Source organism: Apus apus, chromosome 26 (genome assembly GCF_020740795.1).
Source record: "Apus apus isolate bApuApu2 chromosome 26, bApuApu2.pri.cur, whole genome shotgun sequence".
Classification (NCBI taxonomy): domain Eukaryota; kingdom Metazoa; phylum Chordata; class Aves; order Apodiformes; family Apodidae; genus Apus; species Apus apus.
Window position 1 is genome coordinate 2,110,629 of NC_067307.1, and position 27,489 is coordinate 2,138,117.

At 51.7% G+C, this 27,489-nt stretch overlaps 1 protein-coding gene across 1 annotated transcript in view; it reads right to left on the bottom strand.

Annotated features, from left to right (window-relative positions):
- LOXL2 (lysyl oxidase like 2) overlaps positions 1-27,272 on the bottom strand; it is a 54,086-nt gene extending 26,814 nt beyond the window's left edge. The window contains exons 1-4 of the mRNA XM_051640891.1: positions 27,164-27,272; positions 21,214-21,635; positions 18,343-18,518; positions 72-283 (exon numbers count right to left, since the gene is read on the bottom strand). Of these exons, the coding sequence (XP_051496851.1) occupies positions 72-283; positions 18,343-18,518; positions 21,214-21,556 (731 nt within the window). The 5' untranslated portion in view covers positions 21,557-21,635; positions 27,164-27,272. The remainder of the gene's footprint in view (positions 1-71; positions 284-18,342; positions 18,519-21,213; positions 21,636-27,163) is intronic.
- Positions 27,273-27,489: the final 217 nt, after the last annotated feature.

Below are 27,489 nucleotides of genomic sequence, written 5' to 3' on the forward strand. Positions count from 1 at the left end.
TTGCATTTCGGAACAAGGCCCCGAGTGTTCCAAGACCCAGGCTGGTGTCTGACACAAAGCTTTGCTCTTACTTGTAGACATTGGTGTTGTATTTCCTCTCGCTGGGAAATCCAAACATGCCACAGACCACTCGGGAATTTTTCATGGTCCAGTGCTTGTCACAGATCTGCTTCCAGGTCCCTTCATCCTTCACCTCCACGTAGCCCTCCGTGACAGGGACCCGCTTGCGGTAGGTGGCGAGGATGGCACGGATCCTGATGTCCTCCACCTGGATGTTCATGTTCTGGAAACAAAGAAAACACCAGGGAGGTTGGCTTGTGAGGGAACTGGGAGTGCAGCTTCAAGGCAGGGAAGAGAAACCAGTTCTGTTCAGGGTTATAGCTGAGCAGAGCGAGGAAGGAGAGAAGTGAAGGAAAACACACACCAGGGAAGCGAGCAAACCTTTCCAGCTCGTGTGGACCATAGAACCCCAGACTGGTTTGGGTGGGAAGGGACCTGAAGGATCATCTAGATCCAACCCCCTGCATGGGCAGGGACACCTCCCACCAGCCCAGGCTGCTCCAAGCCCCATCCAACCTGCCCTTCAACACTGCCAGGGATGGGGCAGCCACAGCTTCCCTGGGCAACCTGGGCCAGGCTCTCACCACCTTCACAGCCAAGAATTCCCTCCTCATCTCCAACCTCAATCTCCCTCTTCCAGTTTCAATCCATTCCCCCTTGTCCTCTCCCTCCCTGCCCTTGTCCCAAGCCCCTCCCCAGCTTTCCTGGAGCCCCTTCAGGCACTGGAAGCTGCTCTAAGGTCTCCCTGGAGCCTTCTCTTCTCCAGGCTGAACACCCCAACTCTTCCAGCCTGAATAAAAAGATGCTTTTCCTCATTAAAAAAGGCATTATTGTACAAATTGCTACCTAACAAAACTCCTTTGATCCTGAAATCAATTGAAGTGCTCTTTTCAGACCTTCATTTGGTCTCAGCTACCAGAGAAGTGAACCAAGCTCAGCTCTGTGAGGACCAGGTTAATCCTGGCAGGCTGCAGGGAAGTGGGAGCCGTGGCAGGGCAGGATCTGGGGCTCTCAAGCCCCTGGGCACCCCTTCCTCACCCAGCCCTTCAAAGCTGAGATCCCAAAGTGCTGACACTGACATTTCCCTGCTTCCCCAAGCCAGGCTTCTCCTCCTGCTTGGGACAGCAGATGAGTCAGGAAGCTTGGATGGGTTTCCCATTTGGAGCCTACGTGAGGACACTGCCCAAACAAACCTTGCAGGGACCCAAAGACTGGCTGGAAAATAGCTGCTGTGGCAAGTGATTACAAAAGAGCTACTGAAAATTTTCATCCTTGCTTCCAGGAGAGCTTTGCTCATCAAAAAATGTAGAAAACCACGTGGTTCTGCAGAGAGTTACATCAGAGCTGAGGAATCCTCCCCTCCCTTCCCTTGAATTTGATCACTTGGAATGCTCAGAGCCATGGGCCTGAGGTTACCAGGCAGGTATTGAGGTCAGGGAGATCACAGCAGGACTTGCAGAGTCCTGCACCTTCCACGTGGCACATCCCTTCTCCAGCTGCTTCACCCACACTGATGCAACTAACAGGCCCTGGGCAAGTGGAAACCAACTGCAGAGCAGGAGCTGCTGGGGAAGGGAAAGGGGCAGGGACCTCCTCCTCACCCACAGCTCTGCCTGCAGCCCCCTGGCCAAGTCCCTTAATTCTTTTCCCTCCACCTTTTTCCTTATTCTGTTTTCCTTTTTTGCAACTGCCTACATTTTACCACCCAGTTTTTACAGCCAAACCAGATCCCTGATTCCTCCTTTCACCTCCTGCTGCAGGAAAGGAGTCCTCCAGCAGCCTGGCTGGAGGTCCCACGAGACCCCCACAGCAACCCTGGAAACCAGGACCTTCCCATTTACCCAGTGCTGCTCATACAGGGCTCCCAGTTTGGGTCTTAAATGCTCTCGTCGCCCTCAAGAATTAAAAAAACCACAATGATATCAAAGTCAGGTACATCTGAGACACTTTCAGGTGCTCAAAACAAGGGTCTGAAGCAAAAGGAAACTTGCCCACCTCCCGGGCAGCCTGGGAAGTCCATCTGCAACACAAAGTTCCTCCCGAATTTGGCAGATTCTCTTCAAATACTGCACAGCTTTTGACCAGGTGCTGTCAGGAAAGCAGCAGAGCCTTTGCACACCACAGGCCTCCCTGGGCTGGTTTCCAAAGCTTGCAAACTCACTTTTGCCCTTGGTACAGTTGATGCAATGTTTCCACCTCTTCACTTGATGCAGAAAGCACGTTTACCTGGAGCTGCTGCCTGAGAGAGCACCTTGTTGCTCTGCACCCTCCACCTTTCTTCACCAGGAAACAAGAGGCAATCAAAGCCTTAAATCCAGCTGGAAATTGCTTTGGCTGCTGGAGCAGCTCTCCTAGGAAGACAGGCTGGGAGAGTTGGGGTGTTCAGCCTGGAGAAGAGAAGGCTCCAGGGAGACCTTAGAGCAGCTTCCAGGGCCTGAAGGGGCTCCAGGAAAGCTGGGGAGGGGCTTGGGACAAGGGCAGGGAGGGATGGGATGAGGGGGATGGATGAAAACTGGGAGAGGGAGATGGAGGTTGGAGATGAGGAGGGAATTCTGGGCTGTGAGGGTGGTGAGAGCCTGGCCCAGGTTGCCCAGGGAAGCTGTGGCTGCCCCATCCCTGGCAGTGTTGAAGGGCAGGTTGGATGGGGCTTGGAGCAGCCTGGGCTGGTGGGAGGTGTCCCTGCCCATGCAGGGGGTTGGATCTGGATGATCTTTCAGGTCCCTTCCCACCCAAACCATTCTATGATATGAAGATCTTAGCTTTTTTAACGAAAAGCCTCTTCACAAGAATTAACCCAAAGGCCAGAAAGCCAAAGCTTAAAGCTGCAGTGGGAGAGCACCTGAAAAGCTAATAACTAAGGAGGAAATTTGCACTGAGAAGCTGAGATTGCACAGCCGAGAAGGTGGGCGAGTCCCTCTGTGGCTGCAGGAGGTACCTGATCTAAAGCCCTAAGTGCATTTGCTGCACATGGCTGTGTCAGTCCCAGCCCTGCTGTGTGTTAAACCAGCTGAAATGGAACATTTTTCCCTGACTAGACCTGACATCAGCAACGTGCTCAAATCCAGCCCTGGAGTTGAGTTGACACCCACTCCCATCGCGGCCGGAGGCTGCAGCCGGTCCTGGGCGCCACGGGGAGGAGGAACCAAGTTGGGAATCCAGCTGGGATTTCACATTCAGGAATGGCTGTTCTGTGGGGAAGCTGCACAAGAGCAGTTGCTGGCCCCAGGTGAGAGGTGCAGAGTGCCATGCCAGGTGTGAACCAGCTGCCTGGTGGCAGAGAAGCAGCGGGATGGTTATTCCCGCCTTGTCCCTGTTGCTCCTCCTTCATCCCTCGCTCCTCTCCCCACTGCACCAACCAGGTCTGCACCTGCCACAGATGGTGACAAACCTGAAAAGCCTCGAAGATCAAACACAACACTCCAAGGATGGAAGAACCAATGATTCCCAGCCTCCTTTCCCAGGCTGAGAAACAAGGTGCAGAGAGACCAAACCACTTCTCCGGGGACCACAAGGGCAGGGAACCACATCCAAGTGTCCTGAGGCCCCAACTCCAACTTCACACCAAGACCCCTCCTCCAGCAGGGAACACCAGCTGAACCCCCAGACTTGAAGCACATTCTGACCATGCACATTTGGGTTTTTTTTTTGCCTTTCCCACCCCACCAGCCTGGCAGGAGCTGTGTCACACACTCCCAAAGACATCCAGCCTGTCTCCAGCAGCTGCTGAGCAAAGAGTACCTGGACAGGGCAAACAACTTCCTCCTGCTCTTTTCCTGCAGCTTCCAAGCATCTGATCTCAGACTCTTCAAGCCAGAGGGAATACTTTAATATTCCAAAACCCTGGATAGGTTTGAAAATCCCTTACCAGGATTTATGGTACCAGAGCAACAGGCAAAGAAAGAAACCAGCCCACTGAGTCAGAGGAGGGGAGAGGAAAGACACAAGGGTGAGAGGAAATAAGAACTCCTAAAAAAAGGAAAGCCTGGGAATGCTGTGAGGTACCTACCTTATGATTTGCCTGTTGGTTTTGCAATTAGTTCAGCAGCTCAGCAATTAAAAACAAGTTGCTCCATCAGCTTCCAACAGAGCTCTGAGCACTGCAGGGCTGGGGATGCTGGGCTCCCTGTCAAGGACCCTGACCTAGTGTGGCACCTGTGACCCAGTCTAGGACTCAAGATTCCCACATTCCCTATGCCAGGCTGGGTGTTTGGGCCTGCCAGGGGTTGAGTTGTCCTCGCTGGCCATTTCACACAAGAGAGAAGTAAGATGCAGACTTGCCTGGCTTGCTCTTGGACTTGAGAAAACACTGGCAGAGCCAGCATGGTGCTGCAGGCTCCAGCCCCAAGGTCCCATGACACATCTCTCTTCCCCCAGAGATGCTGACATCCACACAAAGACAAATCCTGCTTGGAGCTGGGGCTGCAGTTCAGGGAATCCAACACTTTTATTGTGGTATTTTTGCCAGTATTTGCCAAGGAAGGGGGGGGATAAAAACCTTAAAAATGGAGCAAACTAGCAGGAAATAAGGCCTGCCTGCAGTCCCTGGAGGGTATTTCAGCTGCAGATAGCTGTAGCAGACCAGCACACAGTGACATTTTCATCATCTGTCTGAGAGCAAAACCAACCCACGTCCCTTTCTGCTCAGCCAGGAGGGCTGGGAGCAGAGAATCCTTGATAGAGCAACTCCAGGGTTTGCTCTGAGCCTGAACAAACCATCCAGAACCCAGAGTGTTGGAGACTTCAGCTTTAGATGGAAAGATTAAAGAAACAAAGGATCAAAAGCAGCACCCTGCAGGTTTCTCAAGGAGAAAGGGCTGCTAAGAGCTTTCTCCTGGTAACTTTTTACAGATTGGAATGGTTTCCTGTCACTGCAGAGTTGTGCTACTCTGGGATTATTCAATAATGCAAATCCAGGCAGACTTTAAATATCTCCCAGCACCAATGTGCAGAGCTGGGCTAATGGTGAAAACAGATTCCACATAAAAACCAGAAGCAAACTACACTTAATAACTAGAGCAGATGTCTGAAAATCACCCTCTCTGTAGTTTATATACACATGGAGACAAACGCCTACAGCAAGCTGTCCCATCAGCAAGGGAAAGCCAGTCTGGAGAGGAGAAGGCTCCAGGGAGACCTGAGAGCACCTTCCAGTGCCTGAAGGGGCTCCAGGAAAGCTGGGGAGGGGCTTGGGACAAGGGCAGGGAGGGATGGGATGAGGGGGATGGATGAAAACTGGGAGAGGGAGATGGAGGTTGGAGATGAGGAGGGAATTCTTGGCTGTGAGGGTGGTGAGAGCCTGGCCCAGGTTGCCCAGGGAAGCTGTGGCTGCCCCATCCCTGGCAGTGTTGAAGGGCAGGTTGGATGGGGCTTGGAGCAGCCTGGGCTGGTGGGAGGTGTCCCTGCCCATGCAAGGGGTTGGATCTAGATGACCTTCAAGGTCCCTTCCCACCCAAACCATCCCATGATTCTGCAATGACTATGATCTCTGAAGACTTCACTGAAGCTCACATGAGAGCCACACACAAACTCCCAGGCAGAGCTGGTAAATCCTCTGAAGGACACCTGAGGATCACTAAGAAGGTACCTGCAAGCAACTCCAAAGCTGAAAGCACCTCTGCCAAGCTCCCATCTCAGCCACCAACCCTTAAGTAGAGCCCTCCACTGAATTTGAAGAGCCCCACAGCTCTTCAGCACACAGCAATGCTGCCTCTAGGAAGTAAAACTGGGTAGACAGCACCTCAGGTTAGAGGAAGGATAAGAGAGGCCCAGGCCCCAAAGCTGATGGGACACTGTTTGCTCTGAGGGACAAAACCAAACTCACAGCTCAGCTCCTTCAAACACCAGGGAAAAATGCTGCTGAGGATTTCTAGCCACAAAGAGAAGAAACCAAGCCCAGAAAGTGTTAAGTCCTGGCTCAGGCCTGGCAGCCCTCCTCATCTCAGCTAGCTTTGTGCAGTTTCCACCCCTTCAGGCCAACAGCTGTGGAGATGGATGTGCCAGCCCTGTTCCTTCTTTTCTTTTCCTCCCCTAAACTCCAAGTCCTGGAATTCAGCTAGTAGCACAACTCAGACCCAGATCTCCAGCCTCTCCTTTGCTTCTGAAACAATCCCACCCACATACTTGAGGCTGAATCAGCTCCTTGCTCCCTGCTCTCCAAAAAGCTGCTTGTTCAGAGGACACCAAGTCTTGCATTGCTGACCCTGTGCAGGTTGGCAGGTCTGCTCCATCATGCTGGATTAATTCATCGAGCTGCAGCTTTGCTTTAATCAAAGACATCCATTCTGGCCCAGACAAACACCAGGAAGGGAACAAGCAACAACAAATCCTATGGCATTTTTCTTCTGCTTGAGTTAAGCCTCCTTAGCCTTGAAAGGTGTGAAGGAACAGCAAGATCAAGCTGGGTATGGAGGGCAGGGGGAGGAAGTGTAGGCCATCTATTCCTGCATGCAACCCAAGCTTCCACACCAACCTGCTTTTCCCTGCATACAGTGATATAAACATCAGACCAAAGCTTAAAATAACAGGGGGGTGTGAGGCTGAAGAGATCCTGCTCAGTTCTGCCACAGATCTCCCTGGTATTTTCAACCCAAGTTGATACCCCGACCTTCTCCTCCTTGTTACCTCTGGTCTCTTGCTCACACCTCCTCACTCCTTCTGGAAAAGGAAGGCAACAAAACCCATCTCACCTGCTCTGACCAGCCTCAGCACCCAGGCTGGAACATCTATTTGCCCAACACAACTATGTGGCTACAGAACAAATGAGCACAAGAATGAAGGGGAAAAGGGTCCAACTCTTCTGGTTGGGTCCTGTTCCCCTCCACCCTGCTCCTCTCCCAGCCAAAGAGCCACATCCAAGCCCTGCACTGCTGCTCCTCTTCAGTCCTGGACACAACATCCCAGCCCAAGCCAACATGCTGAGCTCTGTTACAAAACCCATGAATCTCAGCCTCAGAAAGCTGGGGCCTGCCCGGAGACAGGGGAAAAAAAGGGGTTTGTTTTTGAGCTTTCACAAAAGGATTCCTGGCTCTGAAAGTTTTCACATGAGCCTCAGTCCCTTTTGTTTCCACCCTCTGAACCAAACACTCCTCCCCCCCCACCCCAGCTTCAGATCTGACTGCAAAAACTGACACCACTTTCATAACATTTCCTTTTACCTTTTGCCATCTGTTTTCTGTTGGCAGAATAATCAGGCCCAGGACAGGATGTCTGAGTCTTCCTCCACATCCCAAGCTCAGTGATAGCCCTTCTTCTGGCAAGAGCCCTGAGGATGCACAGTAACCAACAGAAGGAGGAGATCCCATTCCTAGAAACCCAACTGCAGATACTGCCCTGGTTCTGGATCACTGAGTCCTGGCTGAAGGCAAGACACAGCTGCTGGGATTCACAGAATCATGGGATGGTTTGGGTGGGAAGGGACCTGAAAGATCATCCTGCTCCAACCCCCTGCATGGGCAGGGACACCTCCCACCAGCCCAGGCTGCTCCAAGCCCCATCCAACCTGCCCTTCAACACTGCCAGGGATGGGGCAGCCACAGCTTCCCTGGGCAACCTGGGCCAGGCTCTCACCACCCTCACAGCCAAGAATTCCCTCCTCATCTCCCAACTCCATCTCTCTCTCCCAGTTTTCATCCATCCCCCTCATCCCATCCCTCCCTGCCCTTGTCCCAAGCCCCTCCCCAGCTTTCCTGGAGCCCCTTCAGGCACTGGAAGCTGCTCTAAGGTCTCCCTGGAGCCTTCTCTTCTCCAGGCTGAACACCCCAACTCTTCCAGCCTGTCTCCACAGCAGAGCTGCTCCAGCCCTCAGATGATCATCACAGATCACCTCTGGACTCTCTCCAGGAGCTCCATGTCCTTCTGATGTTGGGGGCTCCAGAACTGGACACAATATTCCAGGTACATTTCAGAGGGGTCTTTCAGAAGAGCATCTCAACACTCACTTTAAACACACCCACACCCTCAGTGACAACACAGAAACCAGCCAGAGGCTGTGATGGGGCAGGAGGATCTGGACAGCCCTGGCTCTGTGGGCCTCCCCTGTGGCCTGAGAAACTAGTCACATCAGGCAGAAAGGGAACCAGAATGAAGAGTTGCTGCTCTGTATTTTACTGGCTTTTAAAACCCATCACCATGAGCAATGCTCCAGCTGGCAGAGCAGCAGAACAGAGGTGGTCAAGCCTGGCTCTGGCAGCTCTCTGCTCACCAGGTGCTTGTCCCAGCAGACAGCTTGGGCAGGGCTGCACTTCTTGTCACACATCCTTGATGTCCCAGACACCAGGAGCCTGGGTGCTGCCTCTGCCAGCCCACAGTCATTGCTCTTCTGCTGGAAGATTCCCCATCATCCACTCCAGCTGCTCTTTCCTCCCCTTTCCTGACCTATCCCCCTGCCCCTTGGAGGCACAAACCCACCCACAACATTCTTCCTTGCCAGTGGAGCTGCAGCCCTTCTTGGCTCCCCAGACACCAAGACACTAAAGGCTGCCACTAGGACAAGAAATGACTTGATTGTCTTTTTTCCATTAAGAACATAAAGTCTTTCCACACAGAATTTCCTCCTCCCAGCAGCATCTTCTCTCCTGCATTTCAACCCTTCACTCCCTCCCACTGAAGTCTCAGCCTTTCCTCCTGAAGATGACTTTTTAGGAAGCCATCCCTTCACAGACACAGGAATGGGTGGAATCTGTTTTGATTTCAACATCTGGAGCTGTGTCTCTGAGTCACTAAATAAACATGGTGGGCTAGATGCTGCAGGACATCAGGGGGGGAAAAGCAGTGCCCTGGGAACATCACTCTGCACTGGGCTGCAAGCACTTTTTGTTCTGGGTTTGTGCAGGACAAAAGGGGGAGGGAGGGGAGGGCAGCCCAGGATGAGGGGCAGGAGCAGTGCAGACTCTACATGACAAAAGGCTGGGTCTCTGCTGAGCCATGAAAGGCCTTGGCAGCAACCTCCTGGTTGCCAGTGCAAAACAGGCTCATGAAAAGCACCAAAGAAAGGCAGAGAAAGCAGGAGCACTGAACCCTGGAGATACTTTGGCACGGGTGGGAGGCTCAGCTGAGGAGATGCTGCTCTGGGGCCTGAGGGTTGCATGATGAGCAAAGCTTTTGACATTCTCCCTTTCCTTTCTGCTGAGCTACTTGAAAGCCAAGCTGGATCAGAAGCTGGCCAAGGTGAGTACCTGAACTCCACACTGCAAAGCAGAGCAAGACCATTCTCTGTTCTCAGGCTTCAACGCTGTCTTGAGTAACAGAGAAACCAAAGAGCACCACAAAACCCAACCCCTCTGCAGTAGCCTGGGAAGTGTGGGGGCTCCTGGAGGGTCTGACTGAGCAAAGCTTTGCCAAGAGTGAAAAATCACCCCTTCTGTGTTTGCTGGATTGAAGGTTGGGCCAGATGATCCTTGAGATCCTTTCCAACCTGGCTTGCTATGATCCCATGAATCCAGCAGGACTGTCGGGTGCTCAAGCCCTGGACACAGTCAGTGCAAGGAGACAAACAAGTTAACTCTGCCCCCCCAGGGCCTGCAGCAAACCAGGGCTACCCTCTGTGCTTCCTCAGCCCAAACAGCTCTAGAGCTCCTACCTCTTGCCAGATGACACCACCAGCTCTCTGCCCAGCACGTCCAGCCCCCTGACCTGCCACTGACCATCACAAAGGAACCACAGAGGGAAGCAGTGAGGAACTATCACAGAATCACAGAGTGGTTGGGGCTGGAAGGGAGCTCTGGAGATCAGCCAGTCCAACTCCCTGCTAGAGCAGGATCCCCTAGAGCAGATCCCACAGGAACACAGCCAGGAGGGGCTGGAATGTCTCCAGGGATGGAGACTCCACAGCCTCCCTGGGCAGCCTGTCCCAGGGCTCTGTCACCCTCAGAGTCAAGAAGGATTTTCTCCTCTTCAGGTCAAACCTCCTGTGCTCCAGTTTGTGCCCATGGCCCCTTGTCCTGGCCCTGGACACCCCTGAGCAGAGTCTGGTCCCCCCTCCTGCCACCCCCTGGAGATACTGATCAGCACTGAGGAGATCCCCCCTCAGGCTCCTCTTCTGCAGCTGAGCAGCCCCAGCTCTCCCAGCCTTTCCTCACAGGCAGATGCTCCAGCCCCTCAGCATCTCAGTGCCCTGTGCTGGCCTCTCTCCAGCAGCTCCTTGTCCTCCTGGAACTGGGGAGCCCAGAACTGCTCACAGAGCTCCAGATGGGGCCCCATCAGGTCAGAGGAGAGAGGCAGGAGAACCTCCCTGACCTGCTGGTCACACATCCTTTAAAATAATAGCACCAAAGTAAGAGAGTGGCTCACTCCAACAGCAGCTTAATTACTATTTGCCTGGAGTTAACACCAAAAGAGATGCTGAGACTCCTTCTAGACACACAAAGCACCAGCATTTCTTCCACATGGGCTTTTGGCAGAGAAGTAAACAGGTACACCAAGCAGTAAGAAATTCAAGTGCAGTTGTCATAACAAACAGGCAAATCAACCTCATGTTGTCACACACTCTTGAGAACTGGGCAGTGGAGACAGAGCTGAAGCCTCACATGGTGGTGGCCTCAGTTACAACTCCCCAAGGTGCAGAGAGAGGCTCCAAGGGACCCAGTGAGAGAAGAAGAAGATTTATCTGTGTGCCAAGCCACCATGTCCCTGTCCTGCTCCCTTCCTTACCCCTCATCCAAGGCCTCATCCAGAAAGCCCAAGTCAACTGCAAGGACTCAGCAATTCCCTTCCCCACTGGTGAACAAGCCCAGACAAGAGAGTTCAACCCACTTTTCACCTGCCATCATCATCCCTGGGCTTTGAAGTGAGATCTTTCTGCTTCACATAGGCCCAGAAGGGAAAAGGAGGACAGAAATAGCAGCACAGCCTGGTATGTTTAGCCAGACCTTGTCTGCCCACTGTCTGGCCAAAGTTAAGGTCTAGTCTCAGGTCCCAGGTCTATTTGTGAGCTGCAGAAATTGGATATATTTAGAGTATGTCCCCTTTGAAGCCTCTGTGTGCAAAGAGAGGAAGAGGGTGGACAACAAATATTTTGTTAAGGATGTTTTGGGGGATAGGTTAAAATAAAATACCTACAGTGCATTTATTTAAGAAATATATTAAAAGTAGGAGTCAGTTACTGTGGTTTTGAAATGACCAGTAGGGCAGTCACAGGTGGGCACACCAAGGGGCTCCATGGAGTGTTTGAGAAAGCAAATCCTGCATTCCCTGCTCATGGTTTGGAGAACACACACTAAATTATGTTGATTTCAGAGCTTCTGGCATCCTGCAAAGACTTAGGAAAACACTGCAGGCTGTGCAGACATTTCACACTGCAGGCTTTGGCACTGCATGAAGGAACCTTGAAGCAGGTCCCTGCAGCCCACCCAACACTTCCAGACACTTGTGAACTGCCAGCCAAGAGACAACCCCCAGTTGTGCTGCACCTTCTGCATCCACTTGACCCTCATCTTTGCACCCTTGGCCACGACACCTCTGCAGGAGGAGTCACTGTTTGTGTTTTACAAAGCTTGAATCATTGCAGCTCAGTGTGTCTATCTGCAGCACTCGCTGGCCCTCCCAGAGCCCAGCAGAGGCACCAAGCAGCTCTGAGTTCTCACTCTGAGCACTTCAAAACAACATGATGAACCTTCCCTTGCCCTTTGAGCTCCCAAAAAGCCACTCTCTATTTGCCTGCCACATTTAATGCCTACAAGAGCTGTTATTCTGAATCAAGTGGGTAACTCTGCCCTCATGGTTAGACCCGAGTCATCCATCAAGCCCCTAATGTGAATTTGAGTATGAAAAACAGTTGGAACTCCAGGATGTAGCTAAAAAAGAAGGAATGCAAACAAAATCAAGCTCCCAGTCAAACAAGAGGGTTATTTTAACAACCTTGGTCCCATCAGACAGGATTCAACAGGTTGCCCAGGGAAGCTGTGGCTGCCCCATCCCTGGCAGTGTTGAAGGGCAGGTTGGATGGGGCTTGGAGCAGCCTGGGCTGGTGGGAGGTGTCCCTGCCCATGCAGGGGGTTGGATCTGGATGATCTTTCAGGTCCCTTCCAACCCAAGCCATCCCATAATTCTGTGCCTCCACAAGATCAAACCAAGCAGTTCAGCACCAGTTTGGAGCTCCCAACCACCCCCAGGGCTGTGGGCAGCCTTCACATCCACAATCACACATCCAATCCACACTTGCAGGCTCCTAAGAAGCAGCTACTGGGTTTTTTTTTTTTAATCCTTTCAAGGTGTGTGGCTTATTCCTCCAGAGCTGGGCTCTGTGGGAAGAGAGATGATGGGATACCAGCAAGATGTCCCTGCTTTTCCCCCTCCTGATGCTCCAAGAGGCAAACAGGTAATAACAAGAAACCAAACCAAACACAAACTCTCCTCTCTCCACTAACTTAGTCTGTATTTAATCTGCACACTTTAGAGAGGAGGAGCAGAAGCCCCTGTGTAAGGTGGCCCATCCATGTCACACTTCTCTCCTGGCTCTGAGGAGGGGAACAGTTTTCCAGGTTGAGGCAGCCACTGAGCTAAGGGGCTATCAGGCTAATTCTGGCCAGGCAGCAGCCCGTGGCAGGGCTGTCCTGCTGTGCACATTCATCACCCTCCAAGAAATAATCCTCTGAACAAGCCCCAAGGCTAAACGCTGCAGTGGCTGTGGAAAACAGCAGCAAAAATGATGGGAGTTTCTCTGCCCTTTAGCAAGAGACTGATGGGTTTCAGCCCTGCCCAGCCTTGCTCCTGCTAGAAGACTTAACCTCTTCCTGTCTTCTCCCAGACCTAACCCTGATCATCTTTTCCCAGACCTTCTCACCCCCCAGACCTGACCCTCACCTTCTCTTCTCACCCCCCAGACCTGACCCTCACCTTCTCTTCTCACCCCCCAGACCTGACCCTCACCTTCTCCTCTCACCCCCCAGACCTGACCCTCACCTTCTCCTCTCACCCCCCAGACCTGACCCTCACCTTCTCCTCTCACCCCCCAGACCTGACCCTCACCTTCTCTTCTCACCCCCCAGACCTGACCCTCACCTTCTCTTCTCACCCCCCAGACCTGACCCTCACCTTCTCTTCTCACCCCCCAGACCTGACCCTCACCTTCTCCTCTCACCCCCCAGGCCTGACCCTCACCTTCTCCTCTCACCCCCCAGGCCTGACCCTCACCTTCTCCTCTCACCCCCCAGACCTGACCCTCACCTTCTCCTCTCACCCCCCAGACCTGACCTCACAGACCTGATCCTGATCTGACCACAGATCTTCCATCCCTCACCCCAGCCTGAAACCTTTCACTGTGACCTGTGACCACTTGCCCAAGAGAAGAAAGGATCAGGCACTACCCCTTCCCACCAGGGAATGGAAAAGCTCAAGGACAGGAAGAGATATGACATACCCCTCCAAATATGAGCTGTGACAGGAAAAGGTTCTGTCTGAGCAGATATATAAGCCAAGTGGTTTATGGTGATGGAAAATTTCATCCTATACTACTTATCTGCAGCATTTCCAAACTGGGGAATGGAGGGATGTATGTTGTCCAATAAAAATAAACTCTGCTCAAGGGCTATCATGTTGCTTTTATAAGAGTTTGAACTCCCTGCCTGCCAGATTTTAGGAAGCAAGAGGAGATCTGAGCACAAGTCCATGTGCACAGCCCCTCTGAGCTGGAGCCCTGTCAAAATGAAGTCAGATGTTGTCTTATACCTGCTGGTTTTCCACCTTAAATCTTAGCAGCACTTGGCAGCCCCAGAGGGCTGAGCACTAAAGGGGCTCTAAGACACTCTCTAAATGATGGATTTGAGCTGGTCTGGCTGTCCCTGGCAGTGGGAACACAGAGCTCCCTGTTAGGGAAAACTAATGGCAGGGGTTTGGTGATGGGTTAACCAGGCTGCTGAAGGCACACGTTTCCCCTGCCCAACTGGCAAGAGGCAAGCAGAAAGGAACTGCTTCTGGTCCATCCCAGTCTCCACCCCGGCAGATGAATGAACACACTGCTTGCTCCTGTGCATCTGCTGGCTGTAAAACCAGTCTGCAGAGTCAGATCCATATGGGAATCATGGAAGCTGTTACTAACTGCTGTGGGGAAGCATCAACAGAAGGAGCCACTTCATCCATAAGCTCTGGGGATCATCCTAAAGCAGGTCTGTTGTGAGCACAGCCTGGCTGGGAAAGCAGCTCCAGGGCAAACTGAAATACCCTCCATTGAAAAGCTCACTGGGACATGTCATAGAATCAGGGAATGGTTTGGGTGGGAAGGGATCTGAAAGATCATCCAGATCCAACCCCCTGCATGGGCAGGGACACCTCCCACCAGCCCAGGCTGCTCCAAGCCCCATCCAACCTGCCCTTCAACACTGCCAGGGATGGGGCAGCCACAGCTTCCCTGGGCAGCCTGGGCCAGGCTCTCACCACCCTCACAGCCAAGAATTCCCTCCTCATCTCCAACCCTCATCTCCCTCTTCCAGTTTCAATCCATTCCCCCTTGTTCTCTCCCTCCCTGCCCTTGTCCCAAGCCCCTCCCCAGCTTTCCTGGAGCCCCTTCAGGCACTGGAAGCTGCTCTAAGGTCTCCCTGGAGCCTTCTCTTCTCCAGGCTGAACACCCCAACTCTCCCAGCCTGGCTCCAGAGCAGAGCTGCTCCAGCCCTCAGATGATCATCACAGATCACCTCTGGACTCTTTCCAGGAGCTCCATGTTCTCTTTAAGTTGAGGGCTCCAGAACTAGTTTAGCTGGATTGAACTGGTTTGGGGTTTTAACTGGTTTAGCTCAATGAGTGCAATCAGCTTAAGCCAGTGGGACTGGGGAAGAGACTTGACCACAGCATTGCAGCTCAGCAGAACAATTCCAAGCCCCTCAACCTCTGATCTCACCCCAAAAATAAAGCATCACTTGGACAAGTTATGGGCTGCAGACTGAAGAACCCAGCAGCTTGTAAACCAGTGATGTTTCCTCTGATGAATGTGAGGTATGATGTGCAGAGTTCCCAGGCATGTTACAGAGGGCAAAGACTTTCAACTTGCATTCACACAAGGCTTTTAACCTCCCTTATTTTGGAGTTTCTGACCCTCTGACTAACCCTGCTCATCATCTCTGACTCAAACTATGTCACACCAGCTGCTGATGGGATAAAACCAAGATTAAGAGGAGAAGGAAAGCTGAGAGAGGGGGGGAAAGAGTTTTGACAGCAAGTTGTGACTGAAAAGTGCTTCCACAAAGGCATCTGAAACATTTTCAGCACATCACCTCCAGCCCTAACCCTGCTGCAATGAAAGCAGGGGACAAAGAAGCCTCCAGCTGCCAGGGATCTTCTAGGGATGTAAGAAAAATCAGCTTGTTTGGCAGGGGAGAAGCAACAGTCTGGGAATAAGTTGGGAATAAAATACAGGCAGGGATAGGGAGAAGCAGGGACACAGAGCTGAGGGGGACAGCACCACTGCCCAGAAAAATGCAACACCAGGACAAAGTCCCAGGGACAGGCAGGATGACAGCTCCCAGCTTCCTGCAGGTACTTAGAAATACACTTATTGTTCTGTTTTCCTTTCCCCCCCTTATCAGTTCAGGGTCTTTAGTCCCCAGTGCCCCTCAGCAATGGCTGAGAATGTTACTTGTCACGTCAGTCACCACTGAAGCATGGAGTGGTTTGGGTTGGAAGGGACCTGAAAGATCATCCAGTTCCAACCCCCTGCATGGGCAGGGACAGCCCAGGTTGCTCCAAGCCCCATCCAACCTGCCCTTCAACACTGCAGGAAGGCTGTTGGATGGGGATGGGGCAGCCACAGCTTCCCTGGGCAACCTGGGCCAGGGTCTCACCACCCTCACAGCCCAGAATTCCCTCCTCATCTCCAACCTCCATCTCCCTCTCCCACCCCCCTGCTCCCATCCCTCCCTGCTCTTGTCCCAAGCCCCTCCCCAGCTTTCCTGGAGCCCCTTCAGGCACTGGAAGCTGCTCTAAGGTCTCCCTGGAGCCTTCTCTTCTCCAGGCTGAACACCCCAACTCTCCCAGCCTGGCTCCAGAGCAGAGCTGCTCCAGCCCTCCCATCATCCAGTCCATGCCTTCATCCATACATCACTCCCAAGAGCTGCCAGGAGACTGGGAAACTGACTTTTTACACCCATTTATCCTAAGCCTGTTGAGTCAGGCTCCTGGTACATTAATTCCTTCAGCCTCCCAGTTCATGTCACTAACCACATGTGGAGCTGAAGCCCCCACACAGCACCAACCAGCCCTCAATTACCCAACGTGTTCAACTCATTAGTCAGCCTCCAGTGCTTAGCTAATGGAAAAGCAGAGCCCTCCAAAGCTTTTATGATTCACATCTGAAGCATCTCAGAGTGAAGTGACCTCTGTCTAGACTCTACAGCAGCTTTTCTTCCAGGGCTGTGTTTTAAGGATTCACTGTGGCTTTGGGGAAGCCACATCTGCCAAAGCCATCACTGCTGTTCCATGAGCTCGTCTCATTCCCTGAGGAACAACAGTGTCATTGAGAAAGGAAACCTGGGAGCCCTCTGGAAATCCTCATTTCCCTCCTTAGCCAAGCAAAGTGAGGTCATGGCAAGGAAGAGAGGTTCAGCTGTCATTCCATAGAATGGGTTGGAAGGGACCTGAAAGATCATCCAGATCCAACCCCCTGCATGGGCAGGGACATCTCCCACCAGCCCAGGCTGCTCCAAGCCCCATCCAACCTGCCCTTCAACACTGCCAGGGATGGGGCAGCCACAGCTTCCCTGTTCCAGTGTCTGTATTTGCCCCTCTGCAAGAGGAGCCTCCCATGGGAGGGTGGGATGCTGCCTGCTCACCCATCCACTGTCCTTCCTAAAGCCTCAGCAGGACCACAAAAGGTTTGGCTGAGCACATTGTCTTCCCTCTCTCCAAAATCCTGCACTGCATTAGCCTCCAATGGAGCAAGCTGGTGGAACAAAAAGCTGGGAGACCCTTTCTGAATCAGCAGCTCTGAAGGAGCTGCTAGAATCATTTTGTTTTCAAGTTACAAAGGCAGCTGGATCCCTTGTTTCCAATCATGAACAAAGCCACGATTCAGCCAGGGAAACCACCCTGTGGGATGTGGCACATCCTGGATTCCCTGCCTGCTCCAAGTGAGATCTGTCTGTGGTTACTGGGTAAGCTCTGGGGTATCAATTTTGACCAAGAGCAACCACTGAATTCACATCCTGAAACACCAGAGCATCCCAAACAAGGGAGATGTCAGCCCAGTCCCCACAAATACTTTCCAACTTGAGAAGCTAAAGGAGACAAAAATAAGTCCTTTTTTTTTTTTCTTTCAAGAAAGGAGATTTCAAGGCAAAGCAAGGGCTCAACTTCTTTCCAGCCCAACATTCCCCTGGCTCTTTATCCTGCAGAAATCCCTGGAAGGTGATTCAAGCATTTTGTTTCTCTCATTTCTCAAGTGTCAAACTCCAGCCCACCAGTCTAACCCAGTACCTTTTCCCCAGGGACCAGCCCACATTTTCCTCCCATCACTTCCAGTACTAACCCCCCATCCCCACACATATTTCCATAGAGGTATCATTGCTCAGCCCAAGTGTGCAAAAGTCTCTTGATATCTTTCCTTAGAAATCCACCCCTCTGAAGTCATGGTTGGATTCACCTCCAGATCCCAGCCTGCCTCCTGATCCCACTGATACACCAGAGACCTCCAAAGCTGCTCCAGGACCCCAGGGGAGGCAGCAGGGAAAGACAACTGAGCAGTACTGTGAACAAAGGCACCCAGGGGTAAGGTCAAGGAGTGCAGCACATCCTGCCCCTTCAGATATGAAGTTAATTTTCATAGAATCACAGACTGGTTTGGGTTGGAAGGGACCTGAAAGATCATCCAGATCCAACCCCCTGCATGGGCAGGGACACCTCCCACCAGCCCAGGCTGCTCCAAGCCCCATCCAACCTGCCCTTCAACACTGCCAGGGATGGGGCAGCCACAGCTTCCCTGGGCAACCTGGGCCAGGCTCTCACCACCCTCACAGCAAATATTTCTTCCAAATCTAAAGCCTGTGGAACAAGTATATCATTTTCTCCACACTTCTGCTAGAAAAACCCCTTTCCAATTCTCACTACACATACAATGCTCCCCACAGCTGAAATTCAAATCTCAGAGTTGCACCTTGGTTTGGATGGTTGGACTCAAGTGATCTTTAAGGTCTTTTCCAGCCAAGCTAATCCTGTGCTTCTGTGATCTTTAACCAGCACCTAGAAGCAACCTCAAGAGTTTATCCTAGTGTTCAGCTGGGATATCATGTGCAGCAGCAGCAGCAGCCACCCCTGCCCACAGAAAGCTCCTGATCAGCAGCTTGTAGTTTGAAGTGTCTTTACCTCTATCTGGTTAAGCAAGGAGTTGTCAAACTTGAAGCCAGGGATTCTCTTCTCACTGCAGACCACTCCCACGTCCTCCGTGTGTTTGCAGTCACTTACTCCCCAGCCATTGGAAGTACATGCTGCCAGGGTGCTCTCCTTGCCATTGCAGTGGACATTGTCCATCCAAATTTTCCCTGAAGGGGAAAAAAACAGGACTGAGACTCAGAAAGAGGAGGAGGAATCGAGATTGGATTGCTAGGAAAGCAAGTTCAGCTGCTGGACTCTTGTATCAAGGGGAGAGATCACTGCTAAGAGTGAGCTGGAATCCACAGCTTCTTTGAACAGTCAGGAAATCATTCCTTCTGCATTTCAGGCTCTTGACATCATTTCTCAAACCCTCACTAAACCTTTGGCAGGTGACAGCTCTGAGTTCTGCTTAAATCCTTGAACTTTTTAAAAGCAGATTTTTCACAAAAGCTTAAACAACCCACCTCTGGTTGGAACCTCCTGTTACTGGGCTGGCAGATCCAGTTTCCAAACTCCAATTACCACTTCCCAAACTCTAATTACCACTTTCCCCCCCCAGCAAAAAACGTGTCCATATGCACATGAGCATCTGTGTGTCCATATATATGATACTTAAAAAACAAAATCAGACCCCTCAGACCTCACTCCTAAGATAAACAGACAGGAATCAATAGGTGCCACCTCCAAACTTTAAGTCATGGCTTCCTGGAAGCAGCTGAGGGCAGAAGACCCAACAACATCCCTGAGATTCACCTTGACCAAGTGCCCATTCTCCCTTTCTATGTGCTGGGCACATGCTGCTCCCTGCAATTTGTCCCCTCAAGTGCAAGGAGCAAAGGCCAACAAGCAATTCCCATATTTTAGGATCCCAGATGCTTTGCTTGTCTGGAGAACAAGATGTCCATTGGACAAACAGGACTGCCTGACCTTTAGAGCCACCAGGAGATCCTGTAGCTGTTTCCCTTGCATGTCCCAGCTTTGTTCCAGGAGGCTCAAGAGGTTCATTTGGTTCATCACCAGAAGATAAAATTCACAGAATGGTTGGGGCTGGAAGGGAGCTCTGGAGATCAGCCAGTCCAACCCCCTGCTAGAGCAGGATCCCCTAGAGCAGATCCCACAGGAACACAGCCAGGAGGGGCTGGGATGTCTCCAGGGATGGAGACTCCACAACCTCCCTGGGCAGCCTGTCCCAGGGCTCTGTCACCCTCAGAGTCAAGAAGGATTTTCTCACATTCAGGTCAAAGCTCCTGTGCTCCAGTTTGTGCCCATTGCCCCTTGTCCTGGCCCTGGACACCCCTGAGCAGAGTCTGGTCCCCCCTCCTGCCACCCCCTGGAGATACTGATCAGCACTGAGGAGATCCCCCCTCAGGCTCCTCTTCTGCAGCTGAGCAGCCCCAGCTCTCCCAGCCTTTCCTCACAGGCAGATGCTCCATCCCCTCAGCATCTCAGTGTCCCTGTGCTGGCCTCTCTCCAGCAGCTCCTTGTCCTCCTGGAACTGGGGAGCCCAGAACTGCTCACAGAGCTCCAGAAGGGGCCTCAGGAGAACCTCCCTGACCTGCTGGCCACACTCCAGATGGATCTGCCAGTCTTCTCATTGCTCCCCAACCAGGAAGAGCTCCTACAAGGCCTTGAGGTTTGAGGAGGGTACAAATCCCCCTGCCCAGGTTCCTCTGCATCAGGATTTACCCAGCCCAGAGAACATTCCCTCCTGTTACATCACTTGGGAATCAGTTTCTGGTTTGTTTTCAAATGTCACAACCTCTTTCTCGCTCGGAAATCTCCTCTCCCACAAGAGCCAAAAATCCACAGCTTGGAACATTCAAGGTTTCACATTTCAGGCCAAGCACTGCTAAGGTCTGCTGGCTGTTTTAAGGGCAAGTTTAGAGGTGTGAGCATTAATGAGTGGAGTTTAGAGACACAGCAGGTTTATCCCTGCTGCAGTGGAAATGATCTCTCAGTCTGCCAGGCTTCGTGGCTGCAGAAACAACCCTCTGTGGACAACACTGAGCTCACAGCATGCCTAGACAGCTGAAGAATGGACAGAAAACCCATGTTCAGATGTTCAGGATCAGAATGAAGCAACCCACTGTTTGTAAGTTACTGTAAATAGAACAACTTCGTATGGATGCTGGAGTTCCAAGCTCTGGCAGTGCCATTAACATGATGGGAACAATCATGAGACACTAGAACAGGTCACCTGGGAAGTTGTTCCCTGGAAGTGCTCATCCAGATCCAACCCCCTGCGTGGGCAGGGACAACTCCCACCAGCCCAGGTTGCTCCCAGCCCCATCCAACCTGCCCTTCAACACTGCCAGGGATGGGGCAGCCACAGGTTCCCTGTTCCAGGGTCTCACCACCCTCACAGCCAAGAATTTCCTCCTCATGCCCAACCTCAATCTCCCCTTTTCCACTTTTAATCCATTCCCCCTTGTCCTCTCACTACAAACCACAACTTGCAGCACAGGAGGTTCAAACTACACATAATGGAAGGCTTTACTGTGAGGGTAAGAGAGCACAGGAACAAGCTGCCCACAAAAGCTGTGGAGTCTCCATCCCTGGAGACATTCCAAATCCACCTGGATGTGTTCCTGCAGGGATCTGCTGTAGGTGACCCTGCTCTAGCAAGGGGATTGGACTTGCTGCTCTCCAGAGCTCCCTTCCAACCCGGATGACTCTGACTATTATTTAAGCTGTTTAACCTAATGGGACCCTGATTTCAAGAGCCACTGCTTTACCTGGAGGCTACTTCAGTTACATTTGCAGGAAAACATCTAAACATCTCCATCCTAAATTGGACTGCCAGGCCAAGAACTATTGGGGATGCAGAGACAGCTCCTACAGCTGCTCTGAGGGTCTCCTTACCTTCTCCTTTCCCATACTTGGAGCTTGGCAGCCAGGACACTGCCTCCACGTAGCCCAGCTCCCTGCAGACCACATGTGCAGCATGGATGGAGAAGTCATCATCACAGATGGTGCCCCACTCCCCACTGTAGAAAACCTCCACCCTGCCCTCGTTGTGCTTCCTCTTCTGCCCCGCCAGGCGCAGCTGGATCTTGGGGACATTTGCTGCTCTCTGAGGGGGCTGGTACACTTGTGGGGGTGGCTCGGGGAGGTAGGGCCAGTGTTCATACTGGGCAAGGCTCAGGGAGATGAACAACAGCAGGATCCAACAGTGGTTCTGGGTGAAAACCAGGAATGGTGCCATTTTCAGTGCTCCCAGTTCTCAGAGGCAAGGTCGCTGGTGGCAGCTGCCAGTCAGTGCAGGTAGGTACCCTGTGGCTGTCCTGGAAGGAAAGGGAAGGTTGAGTCAGGCCTTGGGAACAACCTGGACTTGCTATCCTCTTCTTCAGCAGGGGACAGAGCTATGGAACAGACTATGGCCCATGATGCCTGTAAAAACCAAAGGAAGTTATTTCTTCAGGGGTGGAAGAACAAACTGTAAAGAAAAACATCCATGAAAACCAGCTCTAAGCTCTGGGCATCTTGCTAAATAGTTGTAGCAGGAAAACCTTCCCAGGGTAAAATCTGGAAAATCAAGTTAGCTGAAGGGGCTCCAGGAAAGCTGGGGAGGGACTTGGGACAAGGGCAGGGAGGGATGGGATGAGGGGAATGGATGAAAACTGGGAGAGGGAGATGGAGGTTGGAGATGAGGAGGGAATTCTGGGCTGTGAGGGTGGTGAGACCCTGGCCCAGGTTGCCCAGGGAAGCTGTGGCTGCCCCATCCCTGGCAGTGTTGAAGGGCAGGTTGGATGGGGCTTGGAGCAGCCTGGGCTGGTGGGAGGTGTCCCTGCCCATGCAGGGGGTTGGAGCAGGATGATCTTTCAGGTCCCTTCCCACCCAAACCATCCCACGATTCTCTGACTTGCTTAAAGCCACACAGGTTTCTGAAGTCATTCCAACTCCCCTTGGCTGTCCCACAGGCACAAGAACACTGAGTCTATATATTGCTGAGACCTTCTGAAGCATCTGGATGGTCTTGCTGTGCAGCAGGCAGCCACATGAAGGCTCTTTGGGAAGGCAGAGGCAGATGGAGTGTGGTGAGCAGCCTTGCAGTCCTGCCCTGAAGGACCTCTAGCTCCCAAGAGTGAAGGCAGGTCAGCCTAATGAACACAACATGCCCCATTCCCCCTCTAGCATAGGCTTTTATCCTCTCATGATACTCCAGAAAGCTCAACAGCAATTTAAATATTTCACAGGAGAAAAGGATGGACCAAGTGTGTAACCAGCAGGTCAGCATGTTTGACTCATCCCTCCTGTGCCAAGGCAAACAGGGAGCAGCAGCCAGCTCTGCACTCAGGTTCACAGGGGGCTTTGGGGACCAGAAGCCAAGGAATAACTAACAAGCTGCACAATCCAGTTTCCAGGACTGCTTTCTATTCAAACTCAAGCCCACGAGTCATTTCACTGAAGGAATTCAGCCAAAAGACACAACCATTTGGGGAAACCATTGCGAGGCAGGATGTAAGAGTTACCAGCTAAGAGTGGTCCTGCTCCCTGAAGGGGGAACTAATCAAGCAGACACCACTAAAATATGCCAGAGCCTTTCAAAAAGTCACAGCACTGGGAGACCTCATGGTCCAGGAGCATCTGGAGGGGAGGGGAGGGTCACAACAGACTTCCTGGTCACTTGAATTGATACCAAGATTCGTGGGGGAGATGCTACTTTAATTTTATTAATACAATAGGTGTTATTTTCACTCCTGGCAAAGCTTTCCTGAATCAGACACTCCAGGAGCCTCAAAAGCCAACTGAAAAAGGGTTGGGTTTTGTTCCCTAAAAGCTCAGAGACTTTTGGAGTCAAGTAAGACTAAGGAAAAGCTCCACCATTTACCAGAGAAGTGAGAAAAACCTGGTGAGGGAGGGGGAGTTGCCTCTGCCCCAGAGTGAAACTGGACTAGCAAAAAGGAAACTTAATAAGCCTGTGTGAACACAGTCCCAGATCTTTGCTCAGGAAAATCACTCAGGGCACACATGTTCTGTGCTGAGGTCACAGAGCATCATTTCTCAGAGGATCATGGAATGGTTTGGAAGGGACCTGAAAGATCATCCAGATCCAACCCCCTGTGCACGGGCAGGGACACCTCCCACCAGCCCAGGCTGCTCCAAGCCCCATCCAACCTGCCCTTCAACACTGCCAGGGATGGGGCAGCCACAGCTTCCCTGGGCAACCTGGGCCAGGCTCTCACCACCCTCACAGCCCAGAATTTCCTACCAATATCTGCTTAAATCTCCCCTCTTTCAGCTTCAATCCATTCCCTCATCTCTGTCAGGATCCTGGAAGGATCAGGAGGGGCTCCTCGAGGGGAAAGAACTGCAAAAACCTTCAGCCACCTCCCTTTTAGTCCCAATTCCACCTGCAGAAGTGAATCCCAGAGGAATTCCCCCTAAGATCAGAAGAGCAGCAAGGCTTCAGGAGACAACCCTGCAGTGTGCACTGCCAACCACAGTCTGCTTTTCCTTCAGGTCATGTTACCATCCCCTTCAAAATACTGACACATTCAGGCATTAAGGGACAAAGCTCTCACAGTGTCTGCACAGCCCCAGGAAGAAAACCTTCCATACTCAGAGCTCTTGTTTATTGAGGTGCTTAAGAGAAACTATTCAGACTGAAGTCACCATGTCAGGAAAAGCAGCATCCAGTGGAATTTCAACATGGTATTTCCACAAGAAACAGCAGCTCAGGTACAATGGGGGAACTTCAGGAGGCCAGTGTGCCCAGGGAGCCCACCCAGCACTGCAGTACTGAAAAGGGATCCAAGGAGACAAAGCCAGATCTCCTTAGTCAGGAGGGACAGCAGGGAGCTGTGGCACTGGAAGCTGTGGCACTGGAGAGGCTCAGGCATCCAGCTGTGTGATCTGGGCCAGTTTTCACTGGGAGGCAAGACAAGACCAGTCTAGAGGATGGATAAAGCAGCACAGAAGATCTTACACCAGTTCTTTCACTCCACAGCACCACAGCCACCTGACTGCTGGGTTTATTCTTTCCTGGCTCCTCCTGAAATCCCTCCCTTAGCTCCAAGATGTTAGTTGTACTGCATCTGTAAACAGAGCCAACTGACTCCTCCTCAGTGAGGACAGTGTTGTGAGAGGACAAGGGGGAATGGATGAAAACTGGGAGAGGGACATGGAGGTTGGAGATGAGGAGGGAATTCTTGGCTGTGAGGGTGGTGAGAGCCTGGCCCAGGTTGCCCAGGGAAGCTGTGGCTGCCCCATCCCTGGCAGTGTTGAAGGGCAGGTTGGATGGGGCTTGGAGCAACCTGGGCTGGTGGGAGGTGTCCCTGCCCATGCAGGGGGTTGGGTTTGGATGATCTTCAAGGTCCCTTCCAACCCAAACCCTTCCATGATTCTATGCAGTCACTTAAAGAGCATTTAAAGAAGGAAGCAGGGACAGTATCAGACAGGAGGTCACTGGTCACTGCACATACACATTTTGGGCACCTTCATTATAAGCCACAAACCCAAGATTTACTAAGGAAAATACTGAAGTAAACCCACTCATCTGCTGCTTTGACCAGGATCTGAACACACTTTTTCCTCTAGTCTCAAAAGCTGCACATGCTGAACAAGCCTTAGATTTGTGAGACATGAGGTTTGTGTTGGCTACTCCCTTGACTGTAGGGATCCATCCTCCCCTCATCCTCTCTTTAATTGCCTCCAGACTTATTAATAGTGATGTCATCCTCCAAGTCTATATTTTGGTCTCTCCATTCACAAGAATCCAAGACAGAAGATTAAAAACCTATTGAATCAAGTCAGTGGAAAAGCCAGGAAAACACTCCAGGTCTCCTGGCTTCCCATCCTTACTTCAGGCCATGAGATGACTCTCCATCACCACATTAACATATAATTTAAGGCTTCAAGGCATGCTCCTGCTGGCTGCTGACTCAGCCCTTTTTCACAACTCCAGCTTTAAGTCTGGAAAGGAAGAGATGGAAGGCAGGCTTGAGGAAATGTGCAAGTGTCATTACAAAACCACACCGAGCTTCAGAGACTTGACCAGGTGAAACTAACAGGCTGGTCTTCTCCCCAAACCAAAAGCTTGCTCCTACCAGCAAGGACCCCTTTAATTTCACCCAATCATCCTAAGGAGAGATCAGCTCAGACCAACCCAGGAACACCAGCTTTCCTGCTCCCATCCTTATCCAGACACCAAAAGGAAACTCTCCAATGATTGACTTGAGTCTGTTGTGACTGGAGATGCAGCAATGCCCTGCTTGCTTCAGGAGGAAGAGTCACTTAGCACTCTGAGCACTGCAGCAGGCCTGGCTCTCAGCCAGGAGAGCCCAACATTTGCTCTTCAGCCACTTGAAGTGGTACAGCCTGGATCCTACATCCTGCAATTCCAGCAAACTGGATGGTGTCCTTATTCAATCACCCTGCTGAAGACACAGGCATTGTCCTCCCTACATCATCAACATTCCCCTTCAATCCTGGTGCTTTTTCCAAGCTGCTAAAAACATTCCTGGAGGTTTTTCCCCCAAAGACCTCATCCCTGCCCTCCTGCCCCAGCACTCACAAAGCACCACACTGGATCAGACTGGAGAGCAGACAATCTGAGCTCTCTTACCACCTGGCTGAAGGATTCAACTTCATATTTTAACCCATTCTGGGGGGTTGCTTTCCAATACCATCCTGCACTTACACCTAAGATCCCAAGAAATCCACTCCTGCAGCAACAAGGACTCAGCACATGACCTTGGAAGAAGTGGTTTCTCCCTGTCAGGCTTTGCTAATATTTCACTTTTTAACTCTTCTCCAGCTCCAACCAAGGAAACTCCACCACTGTGGGTGGTTGTACAGATGAATATTCAAGTAGGAGCCCTCAAGCAATTCTTTCCAGCCCCTATTCAGCACAGATTTAAAGCACTGCAATGTCATCTTTATGAGCTGCTTGTAGAGATGAAGGATCTTTCTCTACAGTCTTCTAAACTATCACAGCCTTTAGATCTTTTCTTTACCTCCCACACAGTAACATCTGTTTAATTTAAACAACAAAAATGACTCTAAAAGAAGGCCAAGCTATTTGTGTGCACGGGGAAGAATCAGAACTCAACCTGGGCTGTGTCAAACCCAGACAAACATCCCCCTTTTCCTGTGCTGCAGCTTTTCAGGTGGATCCCCCCCACTGCACGTCCTGGAGTCATCCTGCAAACTACTGGTGGGGCTGAGGGCTGCTTTGCAAGGGGCTGTGAAAGCCAAGCAGTGACCACAGAAAAGTTTCTCAACTCACAGCTATTTTGCACTTGGTGCCAATGGGAAGGAAACATCTGCCTTGAAGCCTTTTCCTCTGAAAAAATCCACAGAGGAGGATTCAAGCTGCTGCTGAAGTCTAACTGGTGCCACTGACACTGGGTTGGTGGCATGTGTGTCACCTTCTGGCCCAATTCAAGCAGATTTGAATAAAAAGCCCAACATCTGCTTTGCCTGAACCTGGAAGACATGCAACATGCCTTTTTCCCTTCATTCCTGCCTGCCTGGGAGCAAGAAAGGAGAGCAAAACCCTTCACTGGGTCACAACATCTTTGCAAAGTGACACTGAATATTTCTCTTGTCCCACGCCTGCCAAGTCAAGTCTCAGGGGACAGGAGTTAGAAGGAACATCTACCTCCCTCCCAGCCTCAAGAAATGTAACAAATCCATGTCTACTTTCCAACAAACAGATGAGAGAGGGAAAGAAAATGAGAGGGGGGGGGGGGGGGGGAGTGAAATCAAACTTAAGCCCCTCAGCAAGAGAGGGTTAGAAGTCTTGAAACTAGTTTCTCAAGCCCCTTCATCTCTTAACAATAATGCCACTATTCTGGCTCGGTTTTACCTTGAAATTAGTGGTAGGCTGGGCAGGGGGTGACCTCTGTCTTGTCCTGCTTCATGAAGCTCTTTCTTCTCAGCTGAGGGCTCCTCTCTGCGCTGGAAAATACTCGGCAGCCGGGGAAATACCGGCAAGAAGCTGCTGCTTCCTGGCAGATTTCACTCGAGTTAGTCCAGCAAACCCCTCCCAAGACCCAGCCCCTTCAGCCCCAGCCCCTAACGGGTGATATCATGGGCTTGCCTTGTAATCTGAGCAGCGGGACTGCACGCAGGGATGGAAGGGAAGGGGTGAAAATGTAGAGGGAGTCGCCAGGAAGGAGGTGGGTTGGGAAC